The following is an 18615-nucleotide window of genomic DNA, read 5'->3' on the forward strand; positions in this document are numbered from 1 at the left end:
CAACACTACACTCTAAATGTCTTTCATTAACTTACAGGAGGATAGAAAGCAAGAGTTCCCAGATAAGAAAAGCAGCAGTCACCCCTAGCACAGTGTGCACAGTTCAACTCCTTATCATACATTTGTTAATTCCTTCCTTTTGTTGTGAGAGAACATGGAGCTAGAGTGGTTGCAGCCTACAGGTTTGTAACAACTCCTATTTCTGTCCAGCCTCAGGGCACCTCCTGTGAAACTGTCAGATCCAGACAGCTTATAAATAGCAACTACTCATCTATCCTAAATCACGTTCTTGAATATTGCAATGTTCTACCAGTTTTATTATAGTAAAGGACAAAAAATAAAACACTAGAAACATCACGAGGCCTTGAAGTGCTGAAGGAGACACACAAACATTTTACTCTCAGACATGTTATGGTTACATGAATACTTCCCAAGTGCCATAGTTCAAATAAAAATATGTTCATACAAATTTAAAAAAAATACAGTTTATATACATTGTGGAATTAGCTTACATCATTTTATAACAAACAGTGCAAAATAAAACAAATGGAAAGGTAAGTTGCTACCATTGGAATGGCTCACAGTAAGTTAATTCAAAACTGCATAATTAACACTGCACAGGAAAACATGAGGCGGGGAGAGTGCCCCATATTGCCCCGAACTTCTGCCATCAGTACTAATCCAGTTCTTGGTTACTACATGTATTCCTTTAGTGTTGCTCTGAGAAAAAGGTTATAGGCACCTATGCTAAGAGTTTCTTGGTAAACCACTAAGTAGCCAGAACAAAAGCAGCTAGCACGTTGTTAGAAAGGAATTTAGTGACCGAAGTGTGAGAACAGGACTAATTCAACTCAGGCTCTTTGCAGCAGTCTACAGTCAGAGGTGAAACGCTGCATCTCCAGACGTCACAAGAACTTGTAACTTCCTTTCTGCAAACTACATAACTGGTGATTGCACACTCAGATTTCCCTTTAAAAAGGCTGACAGGGTCCCCCACTGCCACTCGTTAAAACTTCTTTACTGACAGAGTGAAGCAGGCGTGTTTTCCAGCTGAAAGTTCTCAGTAAGACAGATGCACAGGCAGAGCAGACAGTGCTGACAGCTGACTCTCACAGGGAAACACAGCTGGAGCTCGACGTTTAGCAAGATTTTTCTGTCTGTCTGGCCTGGATCACCTAACTACAGGCCTTAGCAGCAAGGGTAAGACATTCTACAGCAAAATATACTGCTGCAGCTCATGTTCACAAATAAAACAAGAGATGACTGGCTCAAGGCAACAATCTAAGGACCTCAGGTTCAGGTGCATGGACTGAAGGAACCTTCCACATGCAGTCACTCAACATAAGTAACAGGAAAAGGATTTACCACAGAGAGAGGGCACTCTTCAGAGGTTTTCTGACAGTATGGGATTGCTATTTCCACACTAGAAGGATGTGAAATCCCAGAACAGAATTCCTGTAATTTGTAACTGCAGAAGAGCACAAATCCTCTGAATGAAAGATAGGTTACCAGAAGCATATTTCAAACCCACAGTCCAGCTTCAGGGAGTACAAAGGGGTGCTAGAAGTTCCTTGGGGCAGCTCAGTGCACAACCAGTGCTCAGGGAACACAGGCATTTAGAAACCAACTACACAGACTATCCAGAGAAAATGTCCTGGGAAACAACTTGCAAGTCAAAAGCAGAGGCCAATGCTGACTTGTGTGCTCTAGGAACAACGCTACATCTGTCCCAGCTAAGGAGTTCAGGTTGAAAGGCACAAGGTGGGTACTAGCTGTAGGAAAACACCTTTGTTTTACTCTAGAAAGTTTAAGAGCTTGCATGCCTTACCTGAAACGGAACTAAGATATTCAGAAGCCAGCAAAACAACTTTAGTGGCAGAGACAAGAGCTGTTGTTGCTAGCTCCACAGTAAGAGAAAGAATGAATTGTGTTCCCTGCTCTTTAGCATAGGTCCTTTCCCAAGAAGCCCTGGATACTACCCAATGGACACTCGCCATGGCTAACAAAGGATCCAGCTTCCCTTGCAACAACTGCTACTGCATGCACCACAGCCCATTCTTTCCTTTGTGGAAATGCTGTAACATCCATTCCTGAAAGCAAAGATCCACCATTCCTCTCTTTATAAGAAGGCCGGAGAGAAAGAACACTGAAAGAAAAAACAAGGCCTCCAGATGTCAATGGAGAGGAATAAAAAAATTAAAAAAAAAACTAAGTGCTTATGAACAGCTTTGCTAAAAAACTTTCCAGCTGAGATGTGTTATGCCCTGTATGACAAGGATCAATTCCACCCTAGAATTTTGCCTCAGGAACTGCTTTTAAGACCAAGTTTTCTCTCATCTGCAGGACAGAAATCAAGAGCATCCTGTGACTCATCTGTGTTTACTGCAAGCACAGCCAGAGAACACATCTGTCCCACAACTACCTGGACTGCAATGGCTACATGAATGTTTAAAGAGCTCCTGTGACTTAAAGAGCCCTACTTAAGACTATGGCTGGTGCCCTAGGCACAAAACCTCCTAGCCCTAACTGTAGCAGGTGTCAGTGGCTTGCAAAGCACTGCCCTGCAACAGTCAGCTTCCACTAAGAGGCTGCTCTAACAGAAGTAGTGTTTTGACATGCAAGGAAAGAGCACAACTCTGCCAGTGTTATTCAGGATAGTTTTCAACACAGGTGAGTTCCTGATTTCAGGAAATGGAACAGTGTCTGACTTCCTTCTGCCACAGTTCTCATCTAGCTAGCTCCTTATGGCAGACAACAGGTTAAGAGGTTAACAGGAGTGCTTGGAGGCTGTGCAGAAGCTTTCCTGGGATACATTCCCCATGTTACTTAGCCCAGTCTCTTGGCTGAGAGAATGCTCTGTGCTTTATCAAGCCAATCAGCTCCACAGTCCCCAGAGGCACAACGCTGACTTCCCACTCAGGGTTATCTGTATGCAAAACTCACAAAGGCAGGTGCCTGCTGGAACAATACAGGTGCTGGCCAGGATGGTACCTGCTAAAGCAGTGAACTGGCTGCAACTGGCTCCTAAGCGCTCATTTTACCCTTAGACATTTGGCTGTGCAGCTGCAAACATTATCCTAGAGTTTTTAAAGCCAGACAGCCCCACATATCAGCCTGCAGTATAATCCTGCCTGCTAGTTGCTAGCACTAAGTATCCTTCCTGTATGGCAGCCTAAAGTCCCGCCAGCTTCTCTCACAACACAGAGGTAACTCAATGAAACCCAGAGACAGGGCATCAGTTATAACTGCCTCCAGAAATCCACAATTCTCTGTGCTCTGAGGAAGTGGGGTTTCCTGGTCTATAGCCATAGCTGGAAAGGACACCGTGCCTATAAATACAGGTAGTGACAAAGCAGAGTACCACAAGTAGAGTACCTTAGTAGAGTTTCTTGCGGGGAGATAAGAGTAACAGCTAACAGGGAAAAAGAAAGCCTCCTTCTCTGAGATGCTCTGCAAAAGTACTGAACATTTATAATCCAAACAGTAAATGCAATTGAACTGTTCAGAACTCCTGATTCTCTGAGATGCTCTCAAAAGTCAGCTGTTGTCAAAAATGTCACAGCAAGAACACTCCCATGTAAGGAGTAGAAAAATAAGGAAAAAAAGAAAGCCAGAGTGGAAAAATATGGGCAACTGGGAACACCCACAAAGAGATGTGCATTTCCAAAGAACTGGCTTTTTATACCACTTTTGAGAAAAGCCATCCTGCAAAGCAGCTATCTGATAACTGCAAACTTCATTATCTCTTCTTCGCCTTGACAGCAACCCCCCTCTCACACAAGTAAGGCAACAGTTGCAGGAACAAGGGATGAAGAGGAAAAGAAACGCACAGGTAGACAGGGAAAAGATGCTGCAGTTCTCTGCACAGGACACAGTGGAGCTAGATGGTTCTTTTGTCCAAGCCTCAAAAAACAAAAAGCTGAATGTATAATGTCAAGACAACATCTCATGAAAGGCTGGGCGCACAGGAAAAAAAATAAAACCTGGATCAAGAGTGATCAAACCAAGTGCCTGAGACCAGTCTACAGCTCCAGGCTCAGGCAGCTCCTCTAATTCTCTGGCTAGCAAGATGTTTTCCAGCTCCCCAGGCTTGATATGCGTGTGAGAAGCCAAACGGCAAGTCTTGGGCCTTGTGGGGTCCAAGCAGAATGCGAGCGCGTGTGCAGGCTTGGAAGAGGGAGGTAGCCACACCGGCAGTGGGGCAGGGGCATCAAATGGTCTGATAGTGTTGTCTCAGTCTTGCCTGCAGAAATTCGTGGGTCAGGTTGTGCCGAGTGATTATCCCAACAATCTTAAAGAGGAAGAAAAAAGGAAAAAAAAAAACGATATGTCAGTATCACAGATGTGCCACTAAGAGACGTGCGTGGTAGAGCTGTTAGAGCTGTTGTACTTTCCAACCCAAAAAAACATGTGAAAACCTTCAAACACTTCTCGACCAATGCAGTTACAGTGGGTTCAAGCTAAAGTTTCACCAGAACAGACACCCCACTCTCCCAGCACATACCTACTGTTAGGAATATCTAGAGGCAAAAAAAAAAAAAAAAAAAAAAAAAAAAGAAAAAAGCACTGATGTCTCATAAAGAAAGACCAGTTCAGGCTATTATCATCATCATAAGGATTTTGCTTCCTTGTTCAGGCTTAAGGAAAGTTTCTCATGATGCTGATAGGAAGTTACTGACACCTACTGACTATTTCTGAGCACTGTAGATGGCAAAGAGATAAGTACAGCAAATCAAGCGCAAACCGTTCAAAAGCTTCTTTATTTTTCTACTCCTATGAGTAAGAACAGAATGCAAGTTTCTGTCCAAAAGAAAAACCTCCTGCCCAACGTTCAGGAAATTCTGCTCTTGGCCTCAAAGCTGTCAAAGGGGAAGCCAAATTAGTGACCTCTGGTGAGCTCAAGGACTCTGAAAAGGTACAAGACAGTAACAGCTTCCACATGCTGACAACCTGAAAAAGGAGACAGACTGTGTGTCCTGTTCTTTGGGGTGAAAGCAGGGAGCAGACTTGGACACTAAGGATGGTAATGAGGTCACAGCAATCAACAATGCTTCAGAGCCTGAAGACCACATTCTGATCCCATTAAAACATATCTGTTTAATGTTAAAACAGATCTCAACTCTCTCAAAGGGGAAAGCATTGCAAAAAACACATCTGCTTCCTTGCTCAGCTAGGACAAAACTGAGATAAGGACTCACCTCTCCAACTGCATTCACAACTGGTAGATGTCTGAGTCCCATTGTCCTGAACAGGTTAAAGACTTGCGACACGTGAGTGTTTGGAGAGACAGCAAAGGGAGATGGGTTCATGTATGGAGTGACATCCTAAGAAACAAGAAATAACGATGTTATTTACAAGAGGCATTTTCAGTAGTTCCAAGAATCACTAATAAGCAATTGCTACAGCTGCTCTAATTCACTGAAATGTTGAGAACTCCGAAGTTTGCCAGTCCATTCACCCTCATGCAGAAATCTAATCTAGAAGGAAACTGAAGTAGACAGGTCGAGAGTCTTACTATCACATCACAGTGCATCTCTTACCACTATCATGCGAGGGTTCAGCAACGTGAGGTCCAGGTCATGGATATCTGGATAGCGAGGGTAATCCTCTGACATCTCTGCATGGGATAGACGAGGCTGACTTGCACTCTGAAATTAAAACAAATGCCACCAAATCAGTGTGTTGCCTTCCATGAGAGCGCACATTCTGCAAGCACAGCAAATGATGCCTCCCAACGCCCTGTGCTTACCCAGACTCCTTCCCCCACACCCACACACAAAACTTCTGTAAAGGCATTCTTAACATCTCTGTTTAGAATTCAGCAACGGAAGCACAAGCCCATACAAGCATTTAGCTCAGAGATATACAGATATACCCTCCAACCTCTGAAATACCTATACTCAACACTGGAGAGCAGCAACAAAATAGCTCTGTGGAAGCTGGGCCTCAAACACAAAAGCTCATACTGATCTTAGCAATACAGCTGCCAATCTCCTAAGACCTTGGCATGTGGCATTAAGAACACAAAGTATATGCCACCAGTTTGCCTGTTTGTATTTAAGATTTGCCCTCCATTCTCCAGTTCTGATTGCATTTTTATGCAGATTGTGATGGTTGTTAATATTTTTCCCCAAATACAGTAGCTGTACACTTTTCCTTGGGCTGCTTAAACAGAAATTCCATTCTCTTTCTTCTAGAGCTGCAAGGGAGAATTCACATTACCTGCCTTCAGCTTTCAAAGCAAAGATGCATTCCTTAAAATGGAAAAATAGGTGAATTCTTCATGGCAGCTTATAAATATCATCCCCAACTTGCTTAGCTCACAGGGTGGAGATGTCTGCTACAACTCCAGATGAGGCAGACTTACTGACTGGCTCTCAGAGTAACAAACCCCCCTGACAAGGAGCGTGACCAGCTGCGAGCGCAAGATCAGGCCATGGAAGGTCAGAGGTCTGAAGCGTTCCTCCATGGTCCACTCCTCACTGGGAGACTGGTCAGGGTACAGATTGGGGTAAGGTGTGTATCTGCAACAGATTGAATACATATTGTAAGTCACTTGAACCTAATGAGACACACACACCAGCCTCCAAACCAACAGCTATTTTATCTCTGCAACCTTCTCTAGAATATTTCAGGGATTCTTTCTAGAGAGTAAGAAGTCTTTTCTCCAAGCAAACTATCAGAGAACAGTAAAGTGCCATTATAGTCAAGTGCCATTATACAAGCAGTAAAATGGAGACAGTCTCCTAACTTTCAGTTTCAGATCACTTGCTACTGAAGCAATTTTCAGTTCAAAATTACTGATTCTAGTAACATCTGAAGCATGTGATAGTGTCAGGTCATAACTTCACCTGTACGTGTCACACTCAGTCGGTCAGAAACTGATTAACTACACTGGGCTTTTGCGTGAAACAACTGCAGTAAAAGTATATGACTCAGTCCAGTTACCAGAAAGATGATATCAAGTAGTATGGTAACAGGTCATTATCTCCTCTCTTGTAAGAGTGAGCTTTGCAGAGCCCTCAGGTTTTTGTGTACAAGAGGGCGTTAATTTCTAAAGACAAGTAATTTCCCCAGGTATTCTATCCTCTCCAGGAAATATTTTTGGGCAGGCGTTTGATGGAAATTTAACAATTGAGTCATCAAGTCATTAGCTCAGGACTCAGGCACAGGTGTGGGTCTGAGCATTGTCTGATGGGTCCTGACAAGTTACTTCTGATAACATGGATACTCATACTGTTTCCTCCTGAATATGAAATAACAGGGACTGTATGAAGCATCACAATACATCCCGATGTTAAGAAATATCTTTTTTTCCTACCTTTGTTCCTACAAGTATCTTACCTTCTCTCTAGCATCTGTTGTAGCAAATCCTCCTTCTCTGGTGGCTCCTCCGTTGTTATGTGCTCGTCACACATGTTACGCAACTCACTTGAAGGGTAGGACTTCATGGACTGACTCCGTTTGCGCTGCTCTCCAGCTCGGGTGAGAATGCTAGATTTCTGGATACAATTTTCAGATACCCACTTAGCAGGCCAACAAGTATCAAAGAGTAACTAACTATAAAATATTTTTTATAGCTTTCTATCACCCGATAGTGTTCCTTAGTGCTGTCACAGTAGTTGTAAGAATAGCCAGTGGGACTCTCCTTTGGCAGGAAACCTGCAATTTAGGAAGTCAGGCACCCTTTTTGCTAGAGCACAGGTAATGCCACAAACACGTGGTTAATTCCAACCTTAAATTTCAAGTTTCCCAGGAAGTTAAAGTATTCTGCCTGTTCCTCCTCCCGTGAAGGAGAGAAGCAATTAGGCAACCATTCTTGATCTCAAGGGTGGGTTCAGTACTTCAGTGCTGAATTCAAAATTTTTCCACCTCTATCCTAAACTGGTTATTTGAAGTCCTGTTCAGGTTTGCTTCTATACTAATGCAGAGCACTGCTCTGCCTTTGCCATAACCAGGAGAATGGACTGAAATTGCATTTTAGTAATTAACTAAATAACTGTATTTTAGTAATTGCTCATGTCTGATCTGAATCCTGCAGTGACAATACTAAAATTGTCAGTACAGGTTAAAGGTTGGATTAGATGATTTTTAAAGGTCTTTTCCAATCTAAATGATTCTATGATAATAAAGGAAGGGACCTTCTTCCTGCACAACCAAGCTCTTTATCCTTTCAACTTACTGAAAAATCAACTTCTTACCTTGAATTTGATGTTGTTACTTATCAGCTGATTTCCCTTCATGAACTCCCTCTCATTGCCCCGGTTCTCAGTCACGACAGGGAAGGCATGATGAACCGTTGTGCGCAAGATGCTAACAAGGGACTGAATACGGGTGTGGGGGTAGACATAAGTCAGGTTGGGTTCCATGATGTCACTGGCTCGTAGTCTGAGGAAACACAGAAATCCAAGATCGCTCCGTGCTTCATATCAAGCTTCTTCCCAAGCCTCACAAATTTGTTTCTCAGATCTCCACCTGCCCATTCCTCCCCAGCAAGGGCTCCAGGCACCTCTTTCCTGCTGCAGGAAAGCACCTCTTTCCTGATGCACAACTTCCAGCTCTTCTCACAGCAGCTGGTGCAGACTGGTTCACTGGACATGAATCATCATCCCCCCATTACAACATTCCTTTCTGAGCCAAGAACCCTACTGACAAACTCTAACCCACAGTCCTGCCAAGAGGGGCAGCCTTACTTATCCATTTCCACCTCTGTTTCCCACTCCAGGAGAGGTACTCCTCGCAAGTTCACATGGATGTCATAGATGCCTTTGTTGAAAAAGTCTCCTGTCCATTTGGCTACCTGCAGAAAAAACAGGGTGTACTGAGTTGCTGATCCAAATACAAGACTCCTTGGCTCATCACTGCCCTGACAGGAAGAGATTCATAACTAGTACATGTTCAAGAAGCTAGAGCCAAGACCCTGCACTCACCATGAGGGTGATCATTATCGGGAGCCCATAGGTGATCTCATTGGTGGATTCAATTAGGATGACAGTCAGGCTAATTGTCATCCGGACCACTCCTCCCAGGAATGCTGCTGCTCCAATCAGTGCAAAGGTTCCTGAGTAGATGTGATCCAGGCCGATGTAGCTAGGGCAAGACAGAGCCCCAAGATTAGAATAACCTGACTGAGAGGTCAGCATGCATTTGCAGCACATCTCTCACACACACTCAATGCACCTTTTGAGGAGGTTGGCGACCAGGCGTCCGAAGGCAGCCCCACAAAGCAGTGATGGCACAAAGAGACCACTGGGCACAGAGATCCCGTATGTCCAGCAGGAAAGTAAGAAATAGAGAAGGAAGAACAAGGAGAGTGTGACTGGGCTGAAAGTACCTGTAACACAAGAAGAATCATGACTAGAGGGGAAAAGGCCTGCTGGACAGATGGTAAGTCTCACACCATCCACCCTTCAGCTCACAGCAGACCCATCTCAAAACAGTCTTCCAGTCCAAACACACATGAAAACATTGAGTAAGTGGAAAAAAAGGAAAAGCAGACCTTTCTTCCCAGAGAGGGGATGTTAAGCTGTTGTACCAGCAGTCCTCTTGAGCCATAAAGGCTTGAAGAGGCTGTTAGCTTTGTGGTCCACTTAACAAAACTGTTTCAAGCAAGATGAAGCTCTGAAGCCTGAGGACGGCATGAAGCACTGTCTGCTAGCTACTCACCATCTTGGTGGAAGAGCTGCAGGATAGCTGACTCCTGAGGGTTGAAGAATAGTGTGGCCATGTCATTATAGGTTTCATTTGGGCAGAAAAACGTTTTGATGCTTGAATTCACATCCTCTGACATACCCTGATGCAGAACATAAAGGACACGAACAGTTAAAAACCACTCCCTGCTATGTTAGCCTTTGTGCAGAACGGGTGTAACCCTTCTGTATATGGTGTCCACCCACAGTTTGACATGTTTAGACCAAAATATCAATAGCAGACGTTAGGCCTGCAGACAGTAGGCTCGATTCATAGCCTGAGCTGCTTTGTCAAACTACAAAAGCACAAAGCACAGCTTTCACTGTTACTTTAAGGTCCTACAACTGTCCATAGGTTTTAACTCAAGTTCTCTGTGGGTACTACATGCCCTCAAGGCTCATTATCTGCCTGTGCTACTGCGAAGGGAGGAACAATGTGAAGGAGACCTACAATCTTCATGGAACGTTCCTCACCTGCATGCTCAAAGTGTCATTGCCACTGTGACTGGTGGAAGACATCTGCCGGCACTCCCCCAGAATCATGGAGGCTACAAAGACCACGACTGTGGTAGTCAGTGACACCAGCAGGCTCTCCAGGACTCTGCAAACACACAGCAGAAACCATACTCTGAAACTGCACTCAGACCTGTAACCCAGTCCAGGCTCTTCACAACTCTGAAATGGTTGCAGGAAGAAGCAGTTACAGCAGCTTAATATTTGAAGCAGGGGAGCCTGCAAGTCAAGCTGAATTATAGCTTGGTTGCCAGGATTAAGTTAACTTCCTTTTTTCATTGCCTGCCCCCAAATGGCAATACTTCTGCTCTCAGAACACAGCCACATATAAAAACCCAAAGGGCAGGGTTTGGTGGTGAGACTGTTCACATGGAAACGATGTTCTCTATATTTTTACAGGGTAAAAAATTCTCTCGTCTAGACAGAACTGGACAGCCTGATGCATAGTCTTTCATATTTCTTTTCTAGCTACTGAAATACTTTTTTTTTTTTTTTAAATGAGCTTCTTATTTAGGAATTCTGTCTACACCAGACATTATTTTCCAGAATTACATGGCAATTCTCTAAATACCACAGAGCTCAGTTGTGGACCTAATTATCCGAGATAATAATAATGTAAAAAAGCTGGATTCAGCTATTCTTTCCACATCTGTTTGGACAAGACAAAAATCCTGCATGGAGACGCAGCTCCAGTTTGCTCAGCTGTAGCCACTATGATAAAGAGCCCCTCTCACAGCCGTTGTAAGAGGGTTACAGCTTTCCTTACACCACCAGAGTAATTACAGAAATGTAGAGATGTTGTAGCATCTGGTATCTGGTGTTCACTTAAGTTCCATGGATGCTTCATTTTTGATTTCAGTAACAAATAGGAACAGGTTTTCCACCAGCCCCTCCCATTGGTCTTCTACATCAATGCATTTGCACTGGGGCACTGAACACAGATCAGACACACCTACACAAACTCAAGAAAGCACAAATACCTGACCAGCTTTGGTTTGGGATGCACATTTCGCATGCGATACTTGGCGAGCCTCTTGTTTAAGCAGTTGAAAGTGGCTCCAAGAAGGCCTCCTACGATCCCCATCAGAATGAAGAACCCCAAGTCCACAGCTGTCCAGAGGTGACATTTCTTATCAGACTCAGAGCACTACATGCAGAAAAACATAAGGAAAGCATTAGTCATTGGAATTTCCCACCAACGCTTCTGCCTTGACAGCAGGAGACTTTCGGCAGCAATGACCATAGCAGAATAACACTGTCATAAGCTAACAGCGTGTTCCTGCTAAACATGAACTACGCAAATACAAGCATGTAACCACAAAAAAACAAAAAACAAACAAACAAACAAAAAAAAAACAGAAAGAAACACTGAACTGACAAGAGACCGGAGGGGGAAAAATAATAGCACTAAATCGTACCTTGAACTCCCCAAAGTTGAGCAGCCCAGGGAGCTGGAAAGATCCCCAGCTTCCAAACTGAATCCCAGAGCGGAAGAAATTCAGGGTGAAGGTGGCAGCCATGGAACAGAAAAGCTAAGGAAGTTGAAAAATAGAAGAAATAAAAACTCCCAAAATTAAGACTGACAGTTAGCTCTTCATTAAGACTTAGGGTTCAATGTGATCAAAGCATTTATGACAACGAACATCAAGCTTATAGAACACTAAGCTTTACGAAAACAGTCCTACTGAGGTTTAGTGCCCACTCCCTGCTGCAGAAGACAGCAGGGCCAAAATGTACTACCATATCTGATCTGGCTTCCCTCACAAAAAGAGTTAGGAATTTCACCCAGTAATTCCCGCAGTGATTTTTTTTTTTTTTTTGTCACAGATGCTAAGTTGTAGTTAGAAACCAATTACAAGGCACTAACACAGCTTGTTTGGAGCTGTAGTTGAAGTCTTCATTGGCTCAGAGAGCATTGCGATTTTGGCAAACCCCTTGCTCATTCCATCCCTGCTGTGAAAGAGTAGACTAGATGAATCCCATCAACATGTCATTTGGTATGAGAAATGCCAAAAGCATCATGAGCTGTGATACATTCATCAAAAAAACATAGACATCATGAAAGTAAGCACGAGGCAGAGAAATCCGTAACTAGAAGGCACAGGGTGTTGCTGCAATACAGCTCCCCAAGGCAGAGGACAGCAGAAAGAAATCCAGCATCTGCTTAACTCTGTCTGCTCCCAGAGAACTGGGCTGCAAAGGTCCAGGTACAAAACACTTTTCTCTCAGGTACAATAAATCTGCTGCCTATAGAGCAGTTCTAGGTAGTACCAGATTAATCTCTGCTCTTGATCTGTAGTAATCCTGGGGGACTGATAGAGAAGGCAATCTCTTCCCTACCAGGACGGACAGGAGACACAGGATAATGCAAGTGTCCTCACAGATATGCCCTCCCCAAGGTACAGCTCAAAGAGAAACAGAACTAGATAGAGTCATTACTTACCACTTTCCATGTAAGTCCCTGATTCCAGAAGGAGGAACCTTCTTCCAAGCTGAAAAGAGTACCCCCAATTGGGGCTCCGAAGGCAGCTGCAACCCCTGCAGCAGCTCCAGCAGATACAAAGTCCCTTTTATCCCTGAAGAGGAAAGCAATGTCAGTTTAGCAAAGAGTTGTGAACATGCTCAGATTCTGCAAAGCAAGGGACCGTTTCCGTTCATTGGTATATCCCACAAATACATGAGTGACAGCTGCGAGAAGAACTGGCCACTGCAGACATCATTTTTTCAGTAAGTTGTTGCAGCAGCATATGCTCTCTCTAGAGCACCAATACAACACTCTGGCATTATGTGACTGCTAAGTACACTAGTAAACACCCCAAACCACAGTGCTCCAGCATCACTTGAAAGAATTCTAGAGACAGAAAGGCAAACTCTTGTTCACCTGCAGAGGCTCCAGAGAAGGCTGGTCCATATCTTGTTCATACGGGGTGCATAATTGAGCTTGTTACCAACAATGATGTTTAACCATTCAGATTAAAGGTTTTAAATGGGTAGAGATTTGCTGAGCAGTACAAGAGAACATCAATGAACATGGAGACCAGAGCTGGGATCCCTTAAGGGTAGCATGGAAGAATCAAGTTATGTATCCCAGTGCTGTCCTTCCTCCAGCAGAATGAGACTGCAGGGTACTAGACAGAAACTGAAAAAAACAACTGACTGATTCATCCCAGGCAGCCACCTTCCTCCCAGGAAAGCTGGCTCATTCACCATCCCCTCCCCTTTTCCTCCCCCTCTTGGACACAGTACCTGTCACTGCGGAAATACGGGAAGTTAAACTGGATCTTCCTCAAAGAGATGCTCTGGAACTACAGAGAAAGCAAAGCTTTAGAAACATGGGAGAAGGAAACTTTCTCCTCACAGTACTCTTACAAAGCAGGGGTGTGAACTGCTGGTCTCTGCACAATCTCCTGCAGAGTTTGCTCTTGGCTTACAAGAGATGTTTAACTCTACTCCCACCTCAGTGGGAGAGTAGCAAACACTCTCCTGGAGATCAGAATCATTTTCTTTTCTGCACCGCTTAGCACAGACAATACCAACACTCTGTACTCCTCTAGCAACAAACTGAGCTATGAGCAGGCATCCGAGGGAGACCAAGGCTGGTAGTCAAGCAAAGGCATGGTGCTCAACACTATGGCCAAGAGGCAACCCAATGCAATGCTGCATTTCAGTCAGGAAAAGGATAAACGACCTCCACAGCTCACCCATCTAGTGACCCAGGCCAGCACTAACCTGTGGCAAACCTGCACCTACGACAGCACCACTGTGGATCATTGGACCCTCCTTCCCAACAAAAAGACCTGGAAAAACAGGACTGATGAGACAGCATGCTCCCAACCCTCTCCCCTGCTGACAATGGCAGAAGAGATCAGCTCACCACTCCCATAGCATAGCACGACCTCCCTGTACCAGACCATAAATGTATGTTGGTAGCTTCCAAAACCTCAGCTGAGTTCAGGCAGCTATGCCCTCTCCTCTCAAGGTGAAGGGAGCTGCTGGCCCGTGTCCCCCCCAAGATGTTTGTGAACAGACTTGCACAGACTTTGCACTCCAAGTGGGTGAAAATATTCAAAAACTGTTGTTTCAAGGACTCTGAACTCTCCAGGTTACCATGCCCTTCTGGCTACAACACAGCCTTCAGGTCATTCTACATAATGCGTTCTGGATAATTCTCAGGTCTCCTTCTTGGACTGAGCCATGAAGAGCCACTTCTGACTAGACTACTTCGAAAAGATATTTGTTCCCCTGATAGTCCCGGTCCTTCTGTCTTATCTGCTTTTCTACTCCCTGTACGTATCCAAGGTTCACACCCTGGTCTCCAGCCCAAAATGATTTCACTGGAACAAAAGAAACTTTCCACGCCCTTCCCCTTCATTTCTCCCCCTTCAGTGATTCCTTACCCCAAAGAGATGAAGACACTGCAGCACTTCTTACCTCCTGCCACGCTGAAGAGCACTCCCATAGCTTTGCACACCACTGTCCGGAGCCGCACAACCCCTGGAACTTTTACCCCATTGAGGTAGCACTTAATTTCAGGAATTCCTGATCCAGCTGCCACAGGCTGCAGAAAGGAAAACACTGACACTGTGTTGCATTGACTCCATAGCAGACTGACAGTATCTCGGTCAGAGAGCACAGCAAGGGAATGAGACACACGGTTTAGCTAAATCAGTTAGCACTCTGAAGTTGGTACGATGCCTTCAGGCAGTAAGTGCTATGGACAAGAAGGAAACTTCATGTCCAGGACCACATGAAAGCAAAGGAAGCTTGTGTAAAGAGCAGCAGTGAACTTAAATCTTACTTGGATGAGGACCAGAAGACTTGCGAGAAAAACAAAGGTCAGGTTGAACCCCAGCAGCTCCAGCAAAGACAAGGCAAGACAGCCTTTCTCTGTGCATTCTTCCACTGCTGCAGAGAGGTCAAGGAAAGCAACAACGGTCTCCCACCAACACAATCATTTGGTACTCTCTGGGGGGTCCCACTGGCATCAGGAGCCAAATTTGTGCTTTCTACTCCAGGCAGGACAGATGACAACCCATCAAGAAGACAGGTCTCCTCTTCAGAGCTCAGAGTTAACGTACAAGGAAGAGAAACCACTCATTCTTTTAGGGATTAGTCTTTGCCCATATATTGATATTCAAACCACTTCCTTGGTTTCGAGAGCTGAATTACATAAGCAAGTTGAAAACTTGATTGACCAACAATGTGAGTGACAGCAGACGTCTACAAGTCAGCTGTTCTGAGCAACAGAAAGAAAAAGGTCACTCAAGTCTACCAGGACACCATATGCTAAGTAAAAGATACAGCTTTGTACTACCCGGAACTTGAGCTGGGTAAAGAGACGCACGAAGAAATCCACAAAGAGGCCCACCTATGAAAAAAAAAAAAAAGACAAACCTGTCATCAGAAACTACCATACACATGTACCAAACACCACCTTCTAGCAAGCCCTACCATGAGTATGCATGAGAGAGGACAAAGGATAAGGAAAGCAAAAGCATCGTTCTGAGTAAAGTAGCTTACAAAGCTCAGATTTTCTGCCTCCCTTGTTCTCCCTTGGACAGATCCATCCCAGAATTATTCCTGAAGAGATATACTTCAGAATATTCAACTGGTAGCTTTTTTTTTTTTTTTTTTTTTAAACACCCACAACATACTTCAGGGTACAGAAAAAAGCTAACTTTAACTGAGGCATACAGTCAGCAAAGCTAGTTTTCAAGCATGTACAGTGAAGAAAGTATTGCCAAACATAACAAATAAAGCTCAACTATAAACTGGCATCCTGTTTGATTAACACTAACTTTGGACAAGTTTTCCTGTACACAGAATTAAAGAATTTGCCAGAATACTTTACACAGAAAACACAGCAAGATGTGAAAGGAAAGCAAGAAAAGTCTTCTCAGAAAATCATCTACCTGCAACATGCCGTAATTCCCCAAAGCCCCCTCCAACTCCTAAGCTCTCGACTTCATGACAGTGAATGGTATCTCCTCTTTTCTCTTTTGCTGTTGACTTCTAAATTATTCCTGCCTAGTGTCCTGAAGTGTCTTCATTCCCCAAACAGCATGACACTTACTAGTCCTGTGCAGACTCCAATGGCGAAAACCATCACCCATTTCACTGCTTCATATTTCCGTGCTTTCTGTGTAGGAACAGGATTTTTAAAAAGCCGAATCAAAGCAACATACAAATAGAAACCAGACAAAGGTGGATTTGGGCTCCACAGGTAAATTGCAGCTATAGTGATAAATCAACAGAAGATAGTGACAACGGCAAACTGAAAACAGAGAGATGGAAGTGCTTAACACCTCATTCACTTCAAAAGTGAGGTTCAGAACAGATGCTGGGAGCTACAGTCTCTACACTTATTTTTACTCTTTTCATCAAAAACAAAAAGAGAATTTCTATCATAAAGAAGAAAAAAACAAACTTCCCATAATGGAAGGTATTTCTACAGCTTTAGCTCTCAAGCTACTGAAAGAAAAAAAAGAATTTACCTTGTTGTCCATGCTCTCCAAAACTTCCAGGTATGGGTCATTGATACAGCGATCATAATCCAAGCTCTGGAAGAATGCCAAAAGGTCAATGAGAATCATTGCTACAGATTGTGCAAAACGCTATGGACAGAAGGCCTTGTTAAAGATTACAGAAGTCATTACAACCCCACAGCAGGTTTGGCAAACAGTTGTAGGAGAAAAACTACCGTAAACAACTTCATTTAAGTATTTCCAGTAGAGGCAGACTCGGAGAATTGGGAAGTGAAAGAACAGACCAAATTCACCGCCAAAGATGAGACAGAACTAAACCAGTGATTAATACAACTTTAAGTTAAAGTCACAAGATACAGATTTAGACTTAAAGCATGGCCAATTTGACAGGGGATAACATGAAATCTAATTCTTCACTACAGCAGGAACACTAGAAACAAGTTCCTTTCTAGACCAGTTCTTAACCTTACCACAGGAGAAAATTAAAAGTAATAACTGTCCCACTGTAAGCACAAAGTACTGTTGGCTTTTACCCACATCAGCTTCCCCTTTTCAAGCTGAACAGTAACAGGTTGATGTTACACTAAACAGCAACAGCTTGGTGACACCCATGCTGAGAGCAACTACTCTGAAAAGCTCAGGGCCACCACACAGACACATAAAAATTAAGTCTTCTGTAAGAATCAGGATGTGATAGATAAGATCTGCTTTGAGCCAGCATGACACCACAGACAGCAGTAAAGCAACAGTGACCAACTAGTTACAGATACTTTTTTACAGTCATGATGACGTAAGACCACAAGAGCCAGTAAAGTCACATTAAAACAGGGGAGCAATGTAACAGATTCAGAAAATGCATTTTCTCAATAGCAGTCTGACTTGGGCAGCAAACATTTAAACTCTACTCAGAGCACTGGGCATTAATCTACAAATGCTGCATCAAACGATGAGCAACAAGTCTTTGCAAGCACAGCAGCTCCTGGTATTTCTGTTGGTGTCAATACAACCTAGCTACAGTGATGCAAGTTGAGTGCCTACCCCCTTTAAATTAAAGCAGATAAAAACCTGTCTGTAGCTCTCTCCCCATTAGTTCCACAAGCTGGTATCAGTTAACTTCCCACCTCATAGTCTTTGCGTGGAAGGATCTCATCTTCCTCTTCATGAGTTTCTCCTAGGATCGTCTACAAAACAAAGAACATGGGAATGAGAAAACATCAGGGGAATGAACGCATACACTGGTGCTCATGAACACTGGTAGCAAAGCCAAACCCAGGGAAGGCTTACCCCACTGATACTTATAATGTTGGAGCATGAGTTACCAGACCACCACTTACATGGGGGTGACCATATGTTGGGCCTTACCTTAAAGCTTGCCCTTCAGCACGAATACATTACATTCCTACGCTGTGAAGGGCTGCCGTGGGGAGGTAAAGCAGCGTGCCAAGCCCCTGTCCCCCCTTCCTTCACACCAACAAGGGGGCACAGGACAAGATACTTGCATGGGCAGCATCACCCCGCCCTGAGCAGCTAGGCACTGCCCCAGCACCCTGTCCCCCAGCAGGAGCGGTGCCGGGCCGGGCAGGACGAGCCCTGAGGCGGGCAGGAGGCGCGGCACCACCTCAGGTGCCAGGCCTGGCAGGAGCGGGGACCAACCGACAACAACGGTGCTTTGGGGGACCGGGACAGCGAGGGCTGCGGCACCAGCGGCCGAAGCGGGGAGCCCCACAGGCTCCGGGGAGGGGACAGCGGCCGTACCAGCTCCTCAGGGGTGCGGCTCTCCCTCTCCCCACAGCAGCGCGGGCAGCAGCAGCAGCACAGCCCCGCACCGCACCCCGCCATCTTGGCCCGCCGCCGCCCCTCTCCCGGCACCCCCTGCGTCAATCCTCCCCTCCCCTCTCCACCACGTGACCCCCGCGGCGGCGGCTGGT

The 18615-nt window shown here is 44.6% G+C and overlaps 1 protein-coding gene across 1 annotated transcript; it reads right to left on the reverse strand.

Annotated features, from left to right (window-relative positions):
• Positions 1-370: 370 nt before the first annotated feature.
• Positions 371-18526, reverse strand: CLCN6 (chloride voltage-gated channel 6; the record flags this gene model as incomplete). Its single annotated transcript, XM_084300312.1, has 23 exons — positions 371-4291; positions 5199-5324; positions 5541-5648; positions 6368-6524; positions 7345-7502; positions 8202-8388; positions 8694-8800; positions 8931-9090; positions 9181-9334; positions 9667-9793; positions 10164-10290; positions 11183-11349; positions 11621-11734; positions 12646-12778; positions 13449-13507; positions 13932-13999; positions 14634-14760; positions 15001-15107; positions 15504-15570; positions 16276-16341; positions 16697-16762; positions 17809-17868; positions 18443-18526. 23 exons carry the CDS (start codon positions 18524-18526, stop codon positions 4211-4213), a joined length of 2610 nt encoding a protein of 869 aa, XP_084156438.1. The 3' UTR covers positions 371-4210.
• Positions 18527-18615: the final 89 nt, after the last annotated feature.

The sequence above is a fragment of the Netta rufina genome (genome assembly GCF_964035555.1).
Source record: "Netta rufina genome assembly, chromosome: 22".
Taxonomy (NCBI): Eukaryota; Metazoa; Chordata; class Aves; order Anseriformes; family Anatidae; genus Netta; species Netta rufina.